Raw genomic sequence first — 20843 nt, 5'->3', positions numbered from 1 at the left:
AATACCCCATTACAGCACTTTGGAGGTTCTAGCAGGTGAGTGCAGCTACTCTTGAAACCTTCACCAAAGAAATGTCTACCTCTTTCAGAAAAGGTCATCCTCTTCTATCAGTGTACAGCTTCAGGGGTGATGCACTTGGAGCAATGAGGAAGGAGGGGATACCACTCTGTCCACCAGATCAGCAGAATCAACCCTAGTGATCAATGGGCTGACAGGTGTCCAAAGCCAGAGGGACCTCATATCCAGTTTCTATTTATTATAATTGAAAGTTGGTTAATTTAAGAATACCTAAGGTTGAAACATGCAAATAGCCCACTTAGCTCTGCATCTCTGCCTTTAACCAATGTTTATAAGATATTAAAATTTACTCCTTGAAATACCAAGTGAGGAGCACAGCAACAAAAAAAGTGTTGTTGGTTTCATTGGTTACAATAAGAGAGTGTATATCCACATAGTATTGAAGCTCGGGTTTAGAAACAAGAACCTTTCTAATTTTTATCTTTAGACCACAACTCTATATGCTGCACCAAGTATACCACGAGTTTCCCTAAAACACTCGCAAAATATATCCACTTATTAGAGTAACAGCCACAGCAGCCTGTGGCTTGTAGATACTCTAAATTGTTGGTTTTCAGATATAAGCCAAAGTAATTACACTGAGTTTAATAACACTTTTGGATCTTAGTAGCTCTATCTCCATCAGCAGACAACCACATATTTTTAGGTAAATACTTAAGGCAAGACAAATAACATTAAGGATAGGGGCTTCCCAGGTGGCACAGTAGTAAAGAATGCAGGAGACACAAGAGACATGGGTTTGATCCTTGGGTCAGGAAGATCTGCTGGCAAAGGAAATGGCAACCCTCTCCAGGATTCTTGCCTAGAGAATCCCATACACAGAGGAGCCTGGTGGACTGCAATCCATGGCCTCGCAAAGAATTAGACATGACTGAGCAACTCTTTCACTTTCACTACTTCTTTTATATAGCACATCTTACATAAAATAAAATACATTAATGTATAATCCTATTTTGGAACAAAAATACCAACATAGAGCAACATGACCTTGGATAATACACTTAAAAGTTTTCTAATTTTATACTTCCTTTCCTGATCATATTATATGCTCATTACAAGAAGCTGAAGGTCAAAGGAGGAGGAAGAGAAGTGGAAGAGAAAGAGGAGGAACGGGGAAGAGAAAGAGAGAAGTTATGAAACAGAAAATACATTCAAAATACTCAGCAGATAAGTGCAAAACCACAATTATAAAACTTGGCAATGAAATGCATCTGGTTTCAAATCCTTGGGGAAAATATATCTGTTGAATAGTAACAATATTACATGAAGTGGAAGCATGTTGTAAGAATTAAATAAGTAAATACAAATAAAGTCCTTAGCACAGGGCCTAGTATATCATAAGCACTTCATAAAATATTATTACTATCCCTCAATATAAGATGTCATATAATGCTATTTACAAAAACAATTTAATACTTAAAGATGCTATCACTCTCTAATGAGAATATGTGATAATCAATTTCATTTCAAATAATATAATTAGTCAAAACATAATCATTAATAAAGGCATCATAAACTATACACGTGATTAATCTATTTTGATCTCTCAAGTTAAAAAATACCTATTTCTGAGGGGAGAGTTCATGTAGACAATATTATTTAATGAAAGTGAACGAATATTTTGCAAGAGTCAAACCCATTACTGTGAACTGGCTGCAAGCAAAAAATGACTACTGAACATCACATTTTAAAGAAACATCCAAAGCACACAAATACCATACTGGATGATTTATTTAATTATTTTGCTTTTTAAGAGGTCATATTATGTTGTTACACTAGGGAAAAAATGGTAGAGGCAGTGATGTATAGGGCAATAAATTCTTTGTAAACCCTCTTGGAGAAAATGAGTCATTATTATTTATTACAGGACTTTCAAGTCGGCTGACCTAAAATTTTTTATAAAAGCCAGTGTAAATAATCAGGGGTGATTGGTTTGTCAGGCAACAATAGACCAACATTTCTAGGAGTAGCTGTAAATGGGGAGTAATGAGTCCTGGAACTAAATGAATAAATTTAACCAGAGAAAGGGTAGACAGAATCCTATAACGAATACCTTGGCTGTCAAAGACACAACTTGGACTTTGCTCTTAACTGGGCCTTGATGGTGTCAGCTGCCCTAGAATACAAGGTTTGTGGGCAACAGGATCACGTATCCATGCAGCATTTGGCACTCTGCCTGTGGCTGAGATAATGCATGCAAGTTAGAGCATATGAGCTGGTATGTGTAATCAGCAACTGCAACTCTTAGGGAGAATTTTTTTTTTAATAAATCTGGAAGACAGATGTTTGCCCCAGCCAGCCTGTTAATTCTGAACTGATTATGTTGCCAACAAAAAGGCAATAATCTGTAGAGAACAGTATGAGTTTTTGACATTATTATAATAATTAAAAATATATATATCATTTAAAATTAAGTTCTGTGTACATATTTTACTGACTATACTGGGCCAAATGCAACCTAGTCACTCCTACCTAAGTCAATCAGAAGTCCTGCTATTTAAAAACAAAGAAAAAGGAGGGAAGAAATCAGTGGAAAGATTAAAGATTTCTATTTCCTTAAAAAATATATATAAATAATATCCCATAAGCTTTTTTACTCAACCATTCCATTTATATGTCTTAATTCGAATAATCAGTTTTCCCATAAACAAAGGTATGACATAAAGAATATTAAATATTGTCTATATAAAAAATATAGAAATTATCAACAGGAGACTGGTTAAATAAATAATATATATACAAAGCCATAAGAAGCAATTATGTATCCATATCCACAGACACAAAAATCTTCTTGAAATACTCATAAGTAACACACACACACTGAAAAGAGTCCTAAAGGGTAGTCACAACACTATAGAAGATACTGTTTATAACTCATAGGGAATTTTTCATTTTATACTGTTAAAATTATTTACAAGAATATATTATAAATTTAGCAACATAAGTATAACATATATCAGAATCATCTAACATTCACAGTGGTATCATCTAACACACAACCCGCAGAGAATAAAGCAGTTTTCACTGTACCTGGATCACGTGACAAAAGAAAAATGGCGAACCTGTTATACTATGCTTTATCAGATTACTCCTTTATAAAAGCACCACCTTCGATTGTATCCTCCATGCTTTAACAAAGTTGGAGAATATCTGATAATTTCCAGAATACAGAAATTTAAAAAAATAACCAAAAACATGTCTCTATAGGGGAGTTAAATTAGAGTTCATTAGATTACAGAGTACAGCATACTGTCAAAAAAAAAAACAGAGGCTTTAATTTAGCAATCAGGGATACCTGAGTTGAAGATCTCTTCTCCCTGCTGCTGAGATGGTCAATTTTGTTAGGTAATACCTCTATCTTTAGACACAACCTCAACACAAAACACCTACCTCTTAGAGTTGTTCTGAAGATTAAGAGTTGTTCTGAGAATGTGTGTAAAGCATTTAACACTATGGCTGGCAATAATGATTGCTCAGCAACTGAGAATCATCAATATGGATCTGCCAGGAATACTCACAACACTCCCCCCACACACACAAAAAGAGACTCTTGTAAGAAAGCCAAACAAATTTTAATGTATACAGGGAACAGAAAACAAAATAGATTTAAATTAGACAAGGACATCCATGTTAGAAATAATTTCCTGACTACTAAGCTAAGCAATAATAATGAGATATTATAATTGTGGAAGCTTCATCACCAAAAATATCTGAGAAAAGAAACAGCTATCATCTCAAACTTGGTGGTTTAGACATTCACCTATTTATGAGAAGAGGACCAGAAAACTGAATTCCCCAATTCTTTCAACTTTCATGTTTCTATGATACGTCAATTAAATTAATAGGACATTCCATCATTCTCCCAATAAATTGTGTCAGGGGGTTTTAAGCAAAGCACAGACAGCTCATCTTTGCAAATGCAGTTCGTGATTTTACAAACTCTAAAAAAAATTATTGCAAAAGATTTAAAAGAATTCCTGTATATACAAAAAAAAATCTGGATGGCATTGGGTATCTCACAAAGGGCTTCTGCTGCTTTCTGTTCTCCATTAAAGATAGAAAATTAATTCAGAAGAAGGTTGAGAGTTTATGTATTTCTGTAGGAGGATGACAAAAGGGTTAATGGGGGCAAGGGGAAAACTAAATATCAAAAGATTAAAAAATATAGTTAGTAAGGACTCAGATAAAGTTAAGAATCTGAACACCATGGAAGGCTGAACTCTATAAACAGCTAAAACAGTGTTTACCTTCCGTCAGCTAAGACTACTTGATCAGACTGTCTCCAAATGTACAGCATGTTATGAAGTTTTATTTAAAGATTCCATTATATGAATCAAAGATGGTAACCTTGGATTAGCACTGCTTCTCTATATTTATTTTTTCCTTGTCAACATCATTCACTAACACATTTAGATCAGAGCATGTCTATTGTTCTGCTGGGTTCAGTTTGCAATTTTCTAGAATAGAAGTGGAATGAAATACGGATCTTACTTTTACAATTATCATAGGTTTTGGAGGCTCCTAAGTTTCCAGGTAAAGTTCAATGATTATCACTGTAGAAACAGCACAGCACACATGATTAAGAATCCCAAGTCCAATTCCAGTTCTGACTCTGAACACCTGGGTGTGAGGGCTGGCCAGCTCCATGGGTGTGTGACCTGTGCAATCACCCAGCTGGATCCCACAATTGGTCTAAAGCTCTGCGGCTGCCGTCTTTAAATTCTGAATAACTTCTTTCAAGAGGTGCCCCACATTTTCATTTTGGACAAGACCCCACAAATTACATAGTTGTTACTGCCTGTATGAGATTTCCAATTCATCTATCTAATTCTCATTATCCTTCACGTGATCAACAACCCAACATGCCCTCTTCCCCTAATTTTTCCAAATGCAGTGCTATCTATCAGAGCATACATTACGTTTGTTAAATTGTCAACACAATAATACTGCTGTGTTAACATTACTTTCTGATCCTAAATAATTAAGCCAACTCAAGTCTATGAAAATCATATTCCCAAAAGAGATATTATTTTTTAGTAGAAAGAGACTATCAGCGTTGCCCAGAACCTTTCCTTTTCTGAACACCTTTCATGAGAAAACTTTTCACTTTACCATTAATTCTACTCTCTGCCTTAAAGGTGTATTGGGAGCTATCTTTGTTACAAAAGTGCCTTTGCTCAGACAATTCAGTGCAAACACTATTTCATGGAATGGACGAGAAAGAAAGTACTGCATAGCAGAGAGCGATTAACAGCAAGAAATGTTAAAAAAAAAAAAAAACACCTTGCTGCTAACCTTTAAATAATATAAATAACCTTTAAATAATTAGAACAGAATTTTATAAAAATTAAAGTGCTGAGTGTGGTAGTGAGTAGCAGCACCGTTACGAGCATATGGATCTGTTTACTTCTTAGGGTACTTTAAGAGGTTCCAAAGACAGCACTTAGTGTTTGCCCATTCCTTCTGTCTGACCCCAAATTTCGATCATTATCATTACTTGAGATTTAAAATCCATAAAAATGCTGCTAAAGTATAAAACTTGAGATAGGAAATATGCTGTTGTACCTGGAGATTTTCATTTAACACATTTACAAATGGTATCAAGAAAGACAGGCATTTCCCATTTAAACCTGTCATCTACTTCAGAAAAATCATATGTTCTGAATGAGAACTACCACATCATGTATTATGTTTATTTTGTTAAAAAAAATACCTCATGCATGTATCCAACCACATTCCCATATACATATACGGAAATGAATTCTTTGCTATGTAAAGTTGAACAAATTTTTCAAAATTCCTTGAGTTTTTACTTTTCAACTGTAAAAGGAGAACAGTTATACCTATTTTGCATAATGGACAGTGTGTTAGAAATATATAGATAGAATCTAGCAAACTGCTTGGAATATAACTAACATTTAATATATGTTAATGACTTATTTGTTCCTATTATAACTCCAGAGACTCATTCTTCTCCATCGAAGAAAACTACTCATTCATTCATGCCTCAACCTTATCACCCAGAACTCTTAATTTCTTTCATTTCTATTATTTATCAAAAATTCTTTACTCACTGTTCACTACAAATTATCATAACAATGTTTACTCTTTTGAACTCACAATTTCTAACCATTACCAGATCTACCCATGGTTCATGATTTCAAATATTTCAACTATCGTTGACTAATTCTCAAGTACCCATGATATTTAAACAATTTACTCTTCCGAGTCTTAAAACATGGATTCAACAGTCCTTCATTCTACTGCTGTTCACACTGTGCCAAGTCTTGTTAGAAAAGCTGATTTGACTACACATGCAATCATATATTTTCAATAAAATATTCTTACAAAATGGGACTTTATATAAAAAGCCAAAGAAAGCAACATTTTCCTTCCCCTCCTCAGCTTTTTCAAAATGAATTTTCTCCAGACTTTCTTCCCTAGAACTCACATTCAATCTTGAAAAGATCTGATGCAGACACTGGCTGGCTGGATCCACATTTTAATTAAGACTACCACAATTTTGTAGAGAGGTGGTGTCCCAGCTAAAAAAAACTCCATCTATTATTTCCCCTTGCAGCCAAGGGTAACCCAGTGGGATGAACAGAATGAGTTCGTCTGGAAATCTCTTGAGCTACCTACATCCAGGTTTCTTGCTTTGAGAGAAAATAAACTTGCAATCTTTTTATATCACTCTAGTTGGCTTATGCAACATTGCTCTTTACAGCATTGGACCTTGCTTCTAACACCAGTCACATCCACAGCTGGGTGTTGTTTTTGCTTTGTCTCCATCTCTTCATTCTTTCTGGAGTTATTTCTCCACTGATTTTAAGTAGCATATTGAGCACCTACCAACCTAGGGATTTCATCTTTCAGTGTCCTATCTTTTTGCCTTTTCACACTGTTCATGGGATTCTCAAGGTAAGAAAAGAAAAAGGAGTATGTCAAGGTTGTATATTTTCACCCTGCTTATTTAACTTCTATGCAGAGTACAGCATGAGAAACACTGGACTGGATGAAACACAAGCTGGAATCAAGATTGCCAGGAGAAATATCAACAACCTCAGATATACAGCTAACACCACCCTTACAGCAGAAAGTGAAGAAGAACTAAAGAGCCTCTTGATGAAAGTGAAAGAGGAGAGCGAAAAAGTTGGCTTAAAACTCAACATTCAAAAAATGAAGATCATGGCATTCGGTCCCATCACTTCATGGCAAATAGATGGAGAAACACTCACTGACTTTATTTTTCGGGGCTCCAAAATCACTGCAGATGGTGATTGCCGACATGAAATTAAAAGACGCTTACTCCTTGGAAGGAAAGTTATGACCAACCCAGACAGCATATTAAAAAGCAGAGATATTACTTTGTCAACAAAGGTCAATCTAGTCAAGGCTATGGTTTTTCCAGTAGTCATGTATGAATGTGAGAGTTGGACTATAAAGACAGCTGAGTGCCGAAGAATTGATGCTTTTGAAATGTGGTGTTGATGCTTTTGAAATGTGTTGGAGAAGACTTGGACTGCAAGGAGATCAGTCCTGAATATTCACTGGAAGGACTGATGTTGAAGCTGAAACTCCAATCCTTTGGTCACCTGATGGGAAGAACTGACTCATTGGAAAAGATCCTGATGTTGGGAAAGATTGAAGGCAGGAGGACAAGGGGACAACAGAGGATGAGACAGTTAGATGGCAACACCAACTCGATGAACAAGAGTTTGAGCAATCTTCGGGATTTGGTGATGGACAGGGAGTCCTGGCGTGCTGCAGTCCATGGAGTCACAGAGTCGGACACGACTGAGCAACTGAACTGAACTGATTCAAAGTACAGGACCAGGACCTGTACCAGGACCATCACCTGTTTACTTAGCAGAAATTCAGTATCTTTGGCCAGATCTACAGAATAAAAAGGGGATTCCCAGGTAGTATAGTGGTAAAGAATCCACCTGCAATGCAGGAGACACAAAAGATGCAGGTTCGATCCAAAGGTTAGGAAGATCCTCTAGAGTAGGAAATATCAACCCGCCCCAGTAATTTTGCCTGGGAAATCCTATGGATATAGGAACCTGGAAGGTACAGTCCAGGGGCCAGAAAGAGTCAGACATGACTGAGCACACGCACACATACACATACTGAATAAAAATGTGCATTTTAACAAGAGCCAGAGGTGAACCACAAGCACATTAAATTTTGAGAAACCCTGGCATATACTGCTTGTTAAATACGTTTTTGGGAGAAAGTTAAAGGAATATTCAAAGACTGCATTTCCTTACTGAAAAATGAGACTACTAATGGTATATAGTGCACAGCATTATTATGAGAAATAATCAGGTAACATTACTTGATAAACACTCAATAACATGTAACTGGCATTAAATTTGATCATCTACCTCAAATCTGTATAGTCAAGATATATTTCCAATGTATTTATTTATGCAATTACATTGGTACCCCACGCAGATAAATTAAAGCTCCTTTAATACAGAAGTCCCCCTGAGTATAAACCTATAACAAAAGTAGAAGTAAATTAATAATATAATCATTAATAATATAATAATCTTATATTCTTATATAATATTATTCTTTCATATTCATCTTATATGGATGAATTATGAATATGAATAAATTTATGAATTTTTTCATGAATTCATATTCATCTTATATTCATTTACAACACAATGTTGAACCTATTTTTTAATTACCCTCAAAATATTTCTTTCAAGTAATGTATTTATTTCCATATATTCAAAAAGTTAAATAAAAAATTTAGTTGGAAAGCAAACATGAATCTTTCTCCCTCACATAAAATCTAACAAATTCTACATTTCATTAGTCATTATGCTTTCTGTACTCTCCCATCATGTGCCTGATGTCCAGTGATCCCACAGGACTCAAATAATATACCAGGTATCTAGACCTTCAATTCCAAATGATAAAAAACAAAGTCTCATTAAGCTCCCATTTTAATCCAGTTAAAGCAAGATACATCCTACTTCATCTACAACCTTCTTCTAAGGACTGTGATGACCAGATTATCTGTTTCCTACATCCAGGGCAAAAAAAAATTTTAGCTGATAGAAATCAATATAAATGGAATCATTTTCAGTAGTCATTAGTGAATATTAATCACTTAAGAAGAAAGTAATTTTTAATAGATAAACTTTTAATGAAAATATATTTACATCTACAAATGATGCTTTAAAGAGGTATTCATATAACAAAAACTGAAGATAATGTTATGAATCTTCTAATCATGAAAGTGTGCCTTACCATTATACATTTCTTAAAAATTGTGCTTCACAGAGGACTCTGTAGACACTTTTCCAAAGAAGACATACAGATGGCTATTAGGTTCACGGAAAAATGTTCAAAATTGCTAATTATTAGGGAAACGCAAATGAAAACTACAATGAGATACCACCTCACACTGGTGAAAATGGCCATCATTAAAAAGTCTACAAATAAACACTGGAGAAACTGTGGCAAAAAGGGAACTCTCATACCTGTTGGTGGGAATATATGTTACTACAGCCAATATGGAGAACAGTATGGATATTCCTCAGAAAACTAAAAACAGAGTTACCAGCAATCCCACATCTAGGTATTTACCCAGACAAAACTATAATTCAAAAAGATACATGCATCCCTATGTTCATAGCACCACCATTCACAATAGTCAAGACATGGAAGCAACGAAAATATCCATTGACAGATGAATGGATAAAGATGATATGGTACCATATATGTAATGGAATACTGCTCAACCATCAAAAGCAACAGAATAATGCCATATGCAGCAACATAGATGCAACTATAAATTATTATACTAGGTGAAGTCAGAAAAAGAAAGATAAAAGCCACGTTATCAATTATATGTGGAATCTAAAACATGACACAAATGAACCTATCTACAAAACAGAAACACACATATAAGAGAACAGGCTTGTGGTTCAGCCAAGGGAAGGGAGTAGGGAAAAGTAGATGCAAACTACTACATTTAGAATGGATAAAAAACAAGTCCTACTGTGTAGCAAAGCAAAATATATCCAATCTCTTGAAATAAACCATAATAGAAAATAATATTTTAAAAGAGGGTATATATGTGTATAAATGAGTTACTTTGCTATACAGCAGAAACTTGCACACTACTATAAATCAACTATACTCCAAAAAAAAAAAGTGTTTCAACTTCTGGCAATGTGGCATACCAAATATTCCAAAAGATCCTCTTATTATGTTACAAGATCCTGGATATTTTAAGATACATAGAAATGTATAAGGGTCAAAAACAAAACAGACAATTTCTGAATGCCAAGAGATATGTGTGTGTGTGTATATACATACATACATACATATATATATATATAAAGTTAAAAATCTGAACTGTAAGTGATTAGTAAACAAAGAATTCAGAGTTATCCTAGAACAAACACCTGCAACACTGCTGAGAGTTGTAGAATAAGGAGTTAAATTCCAACATTACATCTAACAAAAGATATATAAGAACTTTATAAACAAATTTTAAAATGCTATAAAGCATTTTATAATTATATATATATATAATTTAATTATAATATAATGATAATTATTAAAAAATGGCATAAAAAACAGCTAACTGAAAAAAAGTCATGTATATAAAGACAAAAATCATAATATCAATTCTTCCAAATTTTGTCTTAATTTGGAATTCAATGGAATATCATTTAAAATCCCATTAAAGATTGTTTCAGATAAAAGAATGCTGAATCTAAATTTTAAATACTGTGTGAAAGTTCAAGACTAGCCAAGATCCTTTTGAAGTATATGGTGAGAAGCTGAGCATACTAGCTTGATAAATGGGGCTTTATCAAGGGAAGGTAAAATATTTAATATATGGTCTCAGGAGAACTGATCAGAAAAAAAAAATCATTTGTATTGTGACCTAAAACTGTATATTGATATTACCTACAGGTGGTTTAAATAGATCTGAAAGAAATGGAATCTTTTACAATAAAATACACAAAAATATTTAGAACATCAGGGTAGGAAATGATTTTTTAAACAAAGCATACACCTCAAAATATTATATTTTTAAAGTTGACTCTGACAGCATTAAATTTAAGAACTTATTTGATCAAAATATACCATAAAGACAATAAAAAGACAAGTCACAAACTGGAAAAAGAGATTTGCATCACATGTAACTGAAATGAGCTACCATCAAGAATACATAATCTACGAACCAATTTAAATGATTAAAATGTGTTAAAGATATGAAGAAATATGTCATTGAAGAGGAAACAAGAATATTCAGAACACAAAACAGATAACCGTGTCATGGGGATAAGCAGAGATGCCATATGGCACTCACTCAGCTGCCTATAGTTAAGTGCCACCTCATGCGACAAGTTGACTCACTGGAAAAGACTCTGATGCTGGGAAGGATTGGGGGCGGGAGGAGAAGGGGACGACAGAGAATGAGATGGCTGGATGGCATCACCGACTTGATGGACATGAGTTTGAGTGAACTCCGGGATTTGGTGATGGACAGGGAGGCCTGGCGTGCTGTGATTCATGGGGTCGCAAAGAGTCGGACACGACTGAGAGACTGAACTGAACTGAACTGAATATATACAAATAAAATAATAATTAGAAACAAGCTAATGCATTATTTCAAGTACACAATGAAAACATGATCTCATCTTTTATGAACATATATTAGATAAACAGTTTCTCAGATAAAAGAAGCATACTAAAGAAAACCTCCAATTAAAGCATGAAAGATAAATAATAAATGAGTAATATAGAATAATAAAATGAGTAGATACAATTTAAACTCACCACCAGGGCTTTAGATCTGTTGCTCAGAAGTTTTTCAATATCCCTGGCTGCAATTTCCACCAGCTGGCGTGCATTATTTGGCTCCACAGTATACAAATCTTGGTATTTCTCATAAATCTGTATGAGGAGGAAATAAAATTAGTATGAACAATAATTGCTTATTTGGTTCCTGTCCTCACATTAGAATGGATTTAAAACCATAAACAACTGATTCGAAAGACAAATCTGTTCCTTGCTTCATCTTGATCTTTTTGGAGTTCCAGTGTGTTCAAAATATACATATATACACACATATATATATATATATATATATGTTGATATAAATATCAATTAACTGTAAGACCACAAGCTCACCAAAACAGCATATCATGTGAAAAGGTTGTAAAACATCTTGTAACACAACAATTTGTGTGTGCAATTTTGCAAATTCAAGTTGTACCTCCAACCTCAAAATGAAAAACTGAAAGTGAAAGTCACTTTGTCGTGTCCAACTCTTTGCCATCCTGTGGACTATACAATCCATGGAATTCTCCAAGCCAGAATACTGGAGTGGGTGGCTGTTCCCTTCTCCAGGGTATCTTTCAGACCCAGGAATTGAACTGGGGTTTCCTGCATTGCAAGCAGATTCTTTACCAGCTAAGCTACAGGGAAGCCCCAAATCTGTTATTTACTGCCTTCAGCATTTTAAAGAAACAGGGAGGCTATTTTAAAAAATAGAAGAATTTAAGCATGGGACATCAAAACTGGAGGATGTATGCACTGAACAAAAGTCGGGACAAGGGAATAAGATACTGCACTGAGTGAGACTCTCATCTTTTCCATCACTGAAGCTAAAGACGTATGCTGCTAAATAGGCTTATAACCAAAAAGAGACACACAGAGAATGAAGACCTTCCCCTCCTCAGGTTCATCCTGGTGGCACAGGGAGCTTCACATTTCAGAGTGAAGAACAAGGTCGCCGAGGTCTACATTAAACTTTGGTTGAAGCTGTAACAGTATAAGCATTTATATTATGAAATTGAATTTTTTAAAAAACTCACTGAATAAGACTATAATGAAAGTAACCTAGACAGCAAGAGAAAACAATTACATTTCTGGCTCACATCAGCATTTATGGAAGGATTTCCCTAGAGTAGCGTAAGATGCACCTGGTTTATCAAGCGTGTATACTCCTGGCAGGAAATAAAGATTAAAAGAAAAGTGGCAGGGCGGGGAGCGGTGGGGGGGGGGGGGGCACCAGGGAGGAGCACAAAGGCAGTGACCACGCCTGTGGCTGAAGGGCTGGGCTGAAAAGGAAATCCCTTATTCATCCAACAGATGGGTTGCACATGCATGACTAAACCATCTTCAAAGCCAGGGACTGGCAGGTTTTTACTGTCTTATGAGAAGTGAATCCAGGCACAAGCAGGAACCAGTTCCACCCTGCTTTTTACTGGCATAATGCCAGAATTCTGGTTACTACCAACAGGTTCTACAGCTTGGTCCCAGCTGACCATGGATGCTGCTGGTAAACACTGGTTTCAAAAGGAGCAATACACATAGGCTAATATTTATTTTTTGAAGTGTGTTGGCTTCACATAAAGTTTCACAGTTTTAAGTGATTTAAAATATATCAACATTTTAATTAAGAAGTTAAAATAATTAACTATAATAAAATTAATTATCTAATAAATATTTTTAAAGATTTAAATCAAATTTCTACTGCTAAAATTGTTTATCATTTTCAAACCATGTGGCTTTTCCTCACACTTCGTATTTTGACCTTGTAGGTTCTCATCCCAATTATTCAAGACACAGTAATTTAGTCATATAAAATCCCAAGAGTTAATGTCATTCAGGATTCCTGCATATTACTGGATTTTTTTTCTACTTTTTACTAATGGACATATTATTGTGACCTATTTTTAAAGACCCAGGTTGTACATGAAGGATTCCCTCCAGTTCAAAGCTATCTCTTTTGTTTCATCCTAAGACCTCATCCAGGAACATGAACTCCTAAACAGATTGATTTGAGGTACAAACAGATAGAACTCAACATCACTTTAATTGATCAAGGATATTTAGTTCTTTGCAGAAAAACCAATATAACTAATTGCGGTGAAAGGCAGGTGTGCTTTGTATCATGAATATCTTGCTCATTTCTGTATAAAGTCTAACCTCCTTCCTGTGGTATTGGGACTCTAATAGAATTGAAAGTAGGTAAAGATTTGTTCAGGATACACAGTCTCTACTTCATATTATGTACTACAGCTAACGGCAGTTATAAGTCACTATCTATGTATGCCAGACATATTAAATGCTATAAAGGATGAATGAATTATAAATAAGAAAAAACTAGTTCAAGTATATATATTTTTTTCCTCAGAGAATATTCTCTCAAGTTCAACTTATACAGTAATTTTTAAAAGCTTAAGATCCAGAATGCAAATAAACTTTAATAAATAAAGTCAATGAAGCTTAAGTCTACAGCCCCAATGTAAATGCCCTGCCATACATTTTTAGGTACAATACCACATTTGAAATGTTTTCATTGTAATAAAACATAAATTAGAATCATGTAACAGCCACCACCAAAAGAAGTGGACTTTGCTTCTGGTTTCAAAGAATGCAATCTTGGTTTTTTTGTTGCATGAGATATTGCAATGGCTCTCAAAGAGAGAGCTTGGTGCACGTTTAGTGAACAATTTTCAAAGTAGAAGGTTTCAAATGGATTTTTAAGATACTATATTTCCATAACTTACAGGTATTTACAATTCATTCCACCAGTAAAATAAACCACATTTCTATAATATTTAACATGCTAACATGAATATTTTAAGGAGTCTTAAATACCTTTTCTTCTTCTTCCTAGTTTTTCTTTTCCTTTATAAAAAATTAATTATCTGCTTTACCACTTTATCCAATGTCTTTCCTGACAGAAAAACAGCATGATGAGAATAACATGAGTTTCTGGCACCAGACAGAGCTACATTCAAATCACACATCAGTTCCTCATATGCTATGTGACACTGGCTTCCGTTTCTGCTACTAGAAAGAATGGAGCACGTAAAGGGAATTCAAGACAGGATCTTTTTCCTCCTGACTGATAACACTAACATGCTTTTAATTTTTCCTATAGTTCAAATCTTCACACTGCCACCCTTGACACTAGTCTTGACAAAAAGAATATTTGTCGCCTTGTACATTCTTTCCTTCTCATCATCTTAACTAGCTGGTTTTAATATTCTTTCACTACAAAATTCACAGGCCAAGATTTGCTGTGATAACAGAAACCACGGTTTCCCTACCTTTTTCACTGAAAATGTCCATTAAGTCTCTTTGCTCGATAGTTAAGCCCATGGTTCAGCGATAATTTTCAGAACAATACATTTAAAAATAACTCACCTGCAATTATCTAAAAAGTAACATCACTCACTGACACAATCGCTAAACAAACATAACTAATGAAATGTTTCAGAAATCATATTAGTATCACACCATGGAATTATACCATGAAATACAGTAATTCCCCTACATATGAATGAACTCCCTTCTGAGAGCACATTCATAAGTCTAATTAGCTCGTAAGTTCAACAAAGTTAAAGGTACCCAACTAACACAATCGGCTACATACCGCTGCTTTTACATTTGCTTTCAGATATCCTGGGCTTGAAATAAAGGTATTGTACTACTGTACTATACTATAAAGTACACAACAGCACAAACACCTAGAGAGGATGCATGAATGTAATGATGAATTTCACATGTGTGAATTAATTTGTGATTGAACATGAGAATGCACTTTTGCATCTTTGAAAGTTTGCATTTTGCAGGTTCATATGTAGGCTGTGCTGTGCTTAGTCTCTCAGTCATGTCGAACTCTTTGCGACCCCATGGACTGAAGCCTACCAGGCTCCTCCGTCCATTGAATTTTCCAGACAAGAGTACTGGAGTGGGTTGCTGTTTCCTTCTCCAGGGGATCTTCCCGACCCAAGGATTGAACCTGGATCTCCCACATTGCTGGCAGACATTTTACCGTCTGAGCCACCCAGGAAGCCAAAACCGTCCACCACTTTCAATTAATCATTTTATTAGTGGGAACAGTGGGTGTCAGACTTCGGAATGTAAGCGTGGAGAGATTTTAAGTCCCATTTCACATCACTCAGGAGCAAACCACTGCCCAGAGCGGAAGGAAATGAGATCCTAATGTATCACAGTTATGCAAAGGGAATCTGAGCACCACTCTCTATCTGGGACCTCCCTTTGTTTCAGCAGGATGTGCAGAAATATTCACAAAAAAGCCCCTTGGGATGAACAAGTAAGGAGGCTGGAAATTAAGGATAATTATCTCTTCTAGGAGATGACCTTGGTATGAGTTCAAGGGGATCCCAATGCAGACTTAATGGCCAGTAGGAAGCAGAGGTCCAGCTGAAGAATAATGGTGAAAACTATCTGGAAAGACTGACCAAGTTCTTAGGACCAATACCATTAATCTCCATGTCAACAGAACAGAAGACAGTAAATACACCAGATATCTTGTCATGTCAGTTTCCCTTGTACCCAGAGGCCCAGGAGAAAAGTCAAGAAAATCAGAGAATACTGAAAAGGAGTTATAACTCTGACTTAACTGAATATAAAACTGGTCGCAAGAGACTGTTTTAAACTGAAAGAGCCTAACCTTGAAATTATGAAAATAATTTTCCCCCATTCTGGGAGAAAGAATGACAGCGCAGTTAAGCTGTTGTTGGCAGTAAGTTAAGTTCCCTAAGATAAACACAGTCAAACTTCTGCATAGTTAATCAAAATATGTACATTTTGATAGCCCCTTCAATAGTTGAACATTTACTTCCCTCCATTGGAACTTGTCCTGGACAAGCCATCGAGACCTCTGCCATCTTTCTGAGGGAAGTCTTCCCTTGGAAGTCCCTGATGAAACAGGAGTCATAGGAGTTTCCTTACAAATGGGTAGCAATATTTTAATGTAAGACCTTGCCCTTGGCCCCTGCCTAATAGCATCAGGACATATCAGACCTATCCTAAAAACAAAGGAGAAAAGGAAAGATATATTCATTTGAATGCAGAGTTCCAAAGAATAGCAAGGAGAGATAAGAAAGCCTTCCTCAGCGATCAATGCAAAGAAATAGAGGAAAACAACAGAATAGGAAAGACAAGATCTCATCAAGAAAATGAGAGATTCCAAGGGAACATTTCATGCAAAGATGGGCTCAATAAAGGACAGAAATGGTATGGATCTACCAGAAGTAGAAGAAATTAAGAAGAGGTGGCAAGAATACACAAAAGAACTGTACAAAAAAGATCTTCATGACCAAGATAATCACGATGGTGTGATCACTCACCTAGAGCCAGACATTCTGAAATGTGAAGTCAAGAGGGCCTTAGGAAGCATCACTATGAACAAAGCTAGTGGAAATGACAGAATCCCTGTTGACCTATTTCAAATCCTAAAAGATGATGCTATTAAAGTGCTGTACTCAATATGCCAGTAAATTTAGAAAACTCAGCAGTGGCCACAGGAGTGGAAGAGATCAGTTTTCATCCCAATCCCAAAGAAAGGCAACACCAAAGAATGTTCAACTACCACACAATTGCACTCATCTCACACGCTAGCAAAGTAATGCTCAAAATTCTCCAAGCCAGGCTTCAACAGTACATGAACTGTGAAATTCCAGATATTCAAGCTGGATTTAGAAAAGGCAGAGGAACCAGAGATCAAATTGCCAACATCCACTGGATCAACTGAAAAACAAGAGAGTTCTCGAAAAACATCTACTTCTGCTTTATTGATTAAACCAAAGCTTTTGACCATGTAGATCACAACAAACTATGGAAAATTCTTCAAGAGATGGGAATGCCACACCACCTTGCCTGCCTCCTGAGAAATCTGTATCCAAGTCAAGAAGCAACAATTAGAACCAGACATGGAACAACAGACTGGTATCAAATTGGAAAAGGAGTACATCAAGGCTATACATTGTCACCCAGCTTATTTAACTTATATGCAGAGTACATCATGTGAAATGCTGGGCTGGATGAAGCACAAGCTGGAATCAAGATTGCTGGGAGAAATATCAGTAACCTCAGATACGTAGATGACACCACACTTACGGCAGAAAGTGAAAAGGAACTAAAGAACTTCTTGATGAAAAAGAAGAGTGAAAAGGTTTGCTTAAAACTCAACAGTCACGAAATGAAGATCACGACATCTGGTCCCATCACTTCACAGCAAATAGATGGGGAAACAGTGACAGACTTTATTTTCTTGGGCTCCAAAACCACTGCAGATGGTGACTGCAGCCATGAAATTAACAGATGCTTGCTGCTTGGAAGAAAAGCTATGACCACCAACCTAGACAGCAGATTAAAAATCACAGACATTACTTTGCTGACAGTGGTCCGTCTAGTCAAGGCAATGGTTTTTCAAGTAGCCATGAATGGATGTGAGAGTTGGACTATAAAGAAAGCTGAGCACTGAAGAATTGATGCTTTTGAACTATGGTGTTGGAGAAGACTCTTGAGAGTCCCTTGGACTGCAAGGAGATCCAACCAGTCCATACTAAAGGAGATCAGTCCTCAGTGTTCATTGGAAGGACTGATGGTGAAGCTGAAACTCCAAAACTTTGGCCACCTCATGCAAAGAGCTGACTCTTTTGAAAAGACCCTGATGCTGGGAAAGACTGAAGGCAGGAGGAGAAGAGGGCGACAGAGGATGAGATGGTTGGATGGCATCACTGACTCGCTGGACATGAGTTTGAGCAAGGTCTAGGAGTTGGTGATGGACAGGGAAGCCTGGCGTGCTGAAGCCCATGGGGTCGCAAAGAGTTGGACACAACTGAGCAACTGAACTGAACTCATATTGGACCTGGAAGCAGCTAATTCCTGAATTAGTAATCTGTGAGGAATCAGATAGAAAAGATATACATGAACAAGGATAATATATTGAACCAATCAAATTTTCTCCACATAGGATGACAGATGGATCAAAGTTAAAAGCAGTAGCAAAAGTGAAAAGACTAGCAGGAGAAAAACAGTCTTCAAATACTTCTATTGCGATAAATGATGGCTACGGTAGGTAGAGTAATGACTTCCCAAAGATAAACACATCCTTATCTCTAGAACCTGTGAATATTTTGTTACATGGCAAAGAGGGATTAATTTTGTAGATGAAGTTCTGCTAATCAGTTGCATTTAAAGAGATTATCCTGGATTGTCCTGGAGAGTCCAATGTATTCACAAAGATCCTTGAAAAAAACAGAAGAGGAAAACGCAACCATGCAAGAGAAAACCAAATGGATGATAATGTGAGAAGAAATTATCTTGTGTTGCTGGCTTTGAAGAGTGAGGGAAATGGGCCATAAGGCAAGGAAAGGACTTCTCATCCATAGCATTGTAAAATAATAAGTGTGTTATGTCAATAACTTTAGGGTAATTTGTCACACTCACAATAGAAAATGAACATAATGAGTTAGCAGTGGAGACAATGCTAATACTCAGCCTCAGGGGCTGTCTTGGCTCTAGACCTTCCCTCCCACTGCCCAAACTATCTTCCAAATGCCTTAAATTCTTGCTGAAACCCAGATTCTTCCTGAGTTCACTTAAATGTGGTACCATTATATTTCTTTTACATGTAGTCCTACAGTAGATTCCCCAAGTGATTCACTCTACAAAAACTAAAAATGCTAAGAAGTATTTTTCTAAGTATCGATTAACATTGTTTATTAAATACACTTTGAATGTCCTTTTCATTAGTCATCAGACTCTCTTCACTGAAATGAAAAAAAAAGCTCTATTGTGAGAAATGTACAATTTCCATTAGACTTTATGAAATAATGAAGCTATCTCAGGACTCCCATTATAGCCTTCATAATTGTTTAGGAGCCTGAAAAGAAATATTAGAAAGAGGAGCTAAAAATATAAAGAATAGATGGCACACACTGTACAAAAATATATATGAATTAGGTGAATAAATATGATTCTACCTCATAATAATGAAAGGTGGGGGTAAGAGAAAAAGAATATACAGCTCACCATCATTCCAATTTCACTATCTTTATTGACTAAATTCATGTATCTTCAATACTGATGCAGGCAGGAAAAGAGGTTCACTATCCCCTCAACAGCTTTAGATAATCATAAAATCAATTTCATTTACTTTTAGTTGAATTCTGCAGTTTGGGATTTTTTTTTTTCCTTTGTAATAGTGTTCTGTGGGCTTTTGAATTACTTGTTTCCTAACAAGAATGTCTTCTTTCTTAAAAGATGCAGTAACACAAAAGTATGATATAATTTTTTTTCTTGGTCACTTTCAAGGATGAAAGTTCCCTTGAGAAATTTTTTACAATTCAAAGGTCAGTCTTCCTTTAAATTTATTATAAATCTCATCATCATCTAAGCTGGTCAGCAGAGACAGCCATTAAGATATGTGAAGAGTCCTTCATCTAAGGTAAAGAGTAACTACCGACACCAAATCTGAATTGATGTTGGAATATATTTTATCAAAAAACCAAACCAAAACAAAACCGTCCTTCCTCCATTGAAAACTAGTTGAATTTTAAAAGGTGAACTTTGCCATAAAAAATATGAAGTATTTCCTAATTAACCCCCTAAACTATTCAAACTCTTCCCTCTTGATTTAAAAAGCAAATAATGCAATCAAACAAAAGTCAAGCTTTTAAAATGTGCTGTATCAGCTAACACAATTGGATAAAAAAATGAATGCCAACATCAATTGTATATTAATCCAACAGAATTTGTGTAAATGTATGAAGATATAAGCATTCATAAGCTGAAAGAATATGTTAATAACATTAAACGAATCAGATTTGATTGTATACAACTTCATTTTAAGTAAATTATAGTTCCTTTTTTCTTTCAATAACCTAGTTTTTTGAGATAGGATACTGCCTTTGAAATTTTTACAGTTTCTGTTCTCTGTATTTTTGCTACTT

At 35.6% G+C, this 20843-nt stretch overlaps 1 protein-coding gene across 14 annotated transcripts in view; it reads right to left on the bottom strand.

The window, feature by feature from the left end:
* CACNA2D1 (calcium voltage-gated channel auxiliary subunit alpha2delta 1) overlaps positions 1 to 20843 on the bottom strand; it is a 545949-nt gene that overhangs the window by 389846 nt on the left and 135260 nt on the right. For all 14 annotated transcript variants that reach the window (XM_055420634.2, XM_055420636.2, XM_055420637.2 and 11 more), the window contains exon 3: positions 11899 to 12015. In XM_055420634.2, coding sequence (XP_055276609.2) covers positions 11899 to 12015 — 117 coding nt within the window. The remainder of the gene's footprint in view (positions 1 to 11898; positions 12016 to 20843) is intronic.

This window comes from Moschus berezovskii, chromosome 3 (genome assembly GCF_049115385.1).
Source record: "Moschus berezovskii isolate FMDL1 chromosome 3, NW_MosBer_1.0, whole genome shotgun sequence".
Taxonomy (NCBI): Eukaryota; Metazoa; Chordata; class Mammalia; order Artiodactyla; family Moschidae; genus Moschus; species Moschus berezovskii.
The sequence above is the reverse complement of the archived record's forward strand: the minus strand, read 5'-3'. Positions and strand labels throughout refer to the sequence as shown.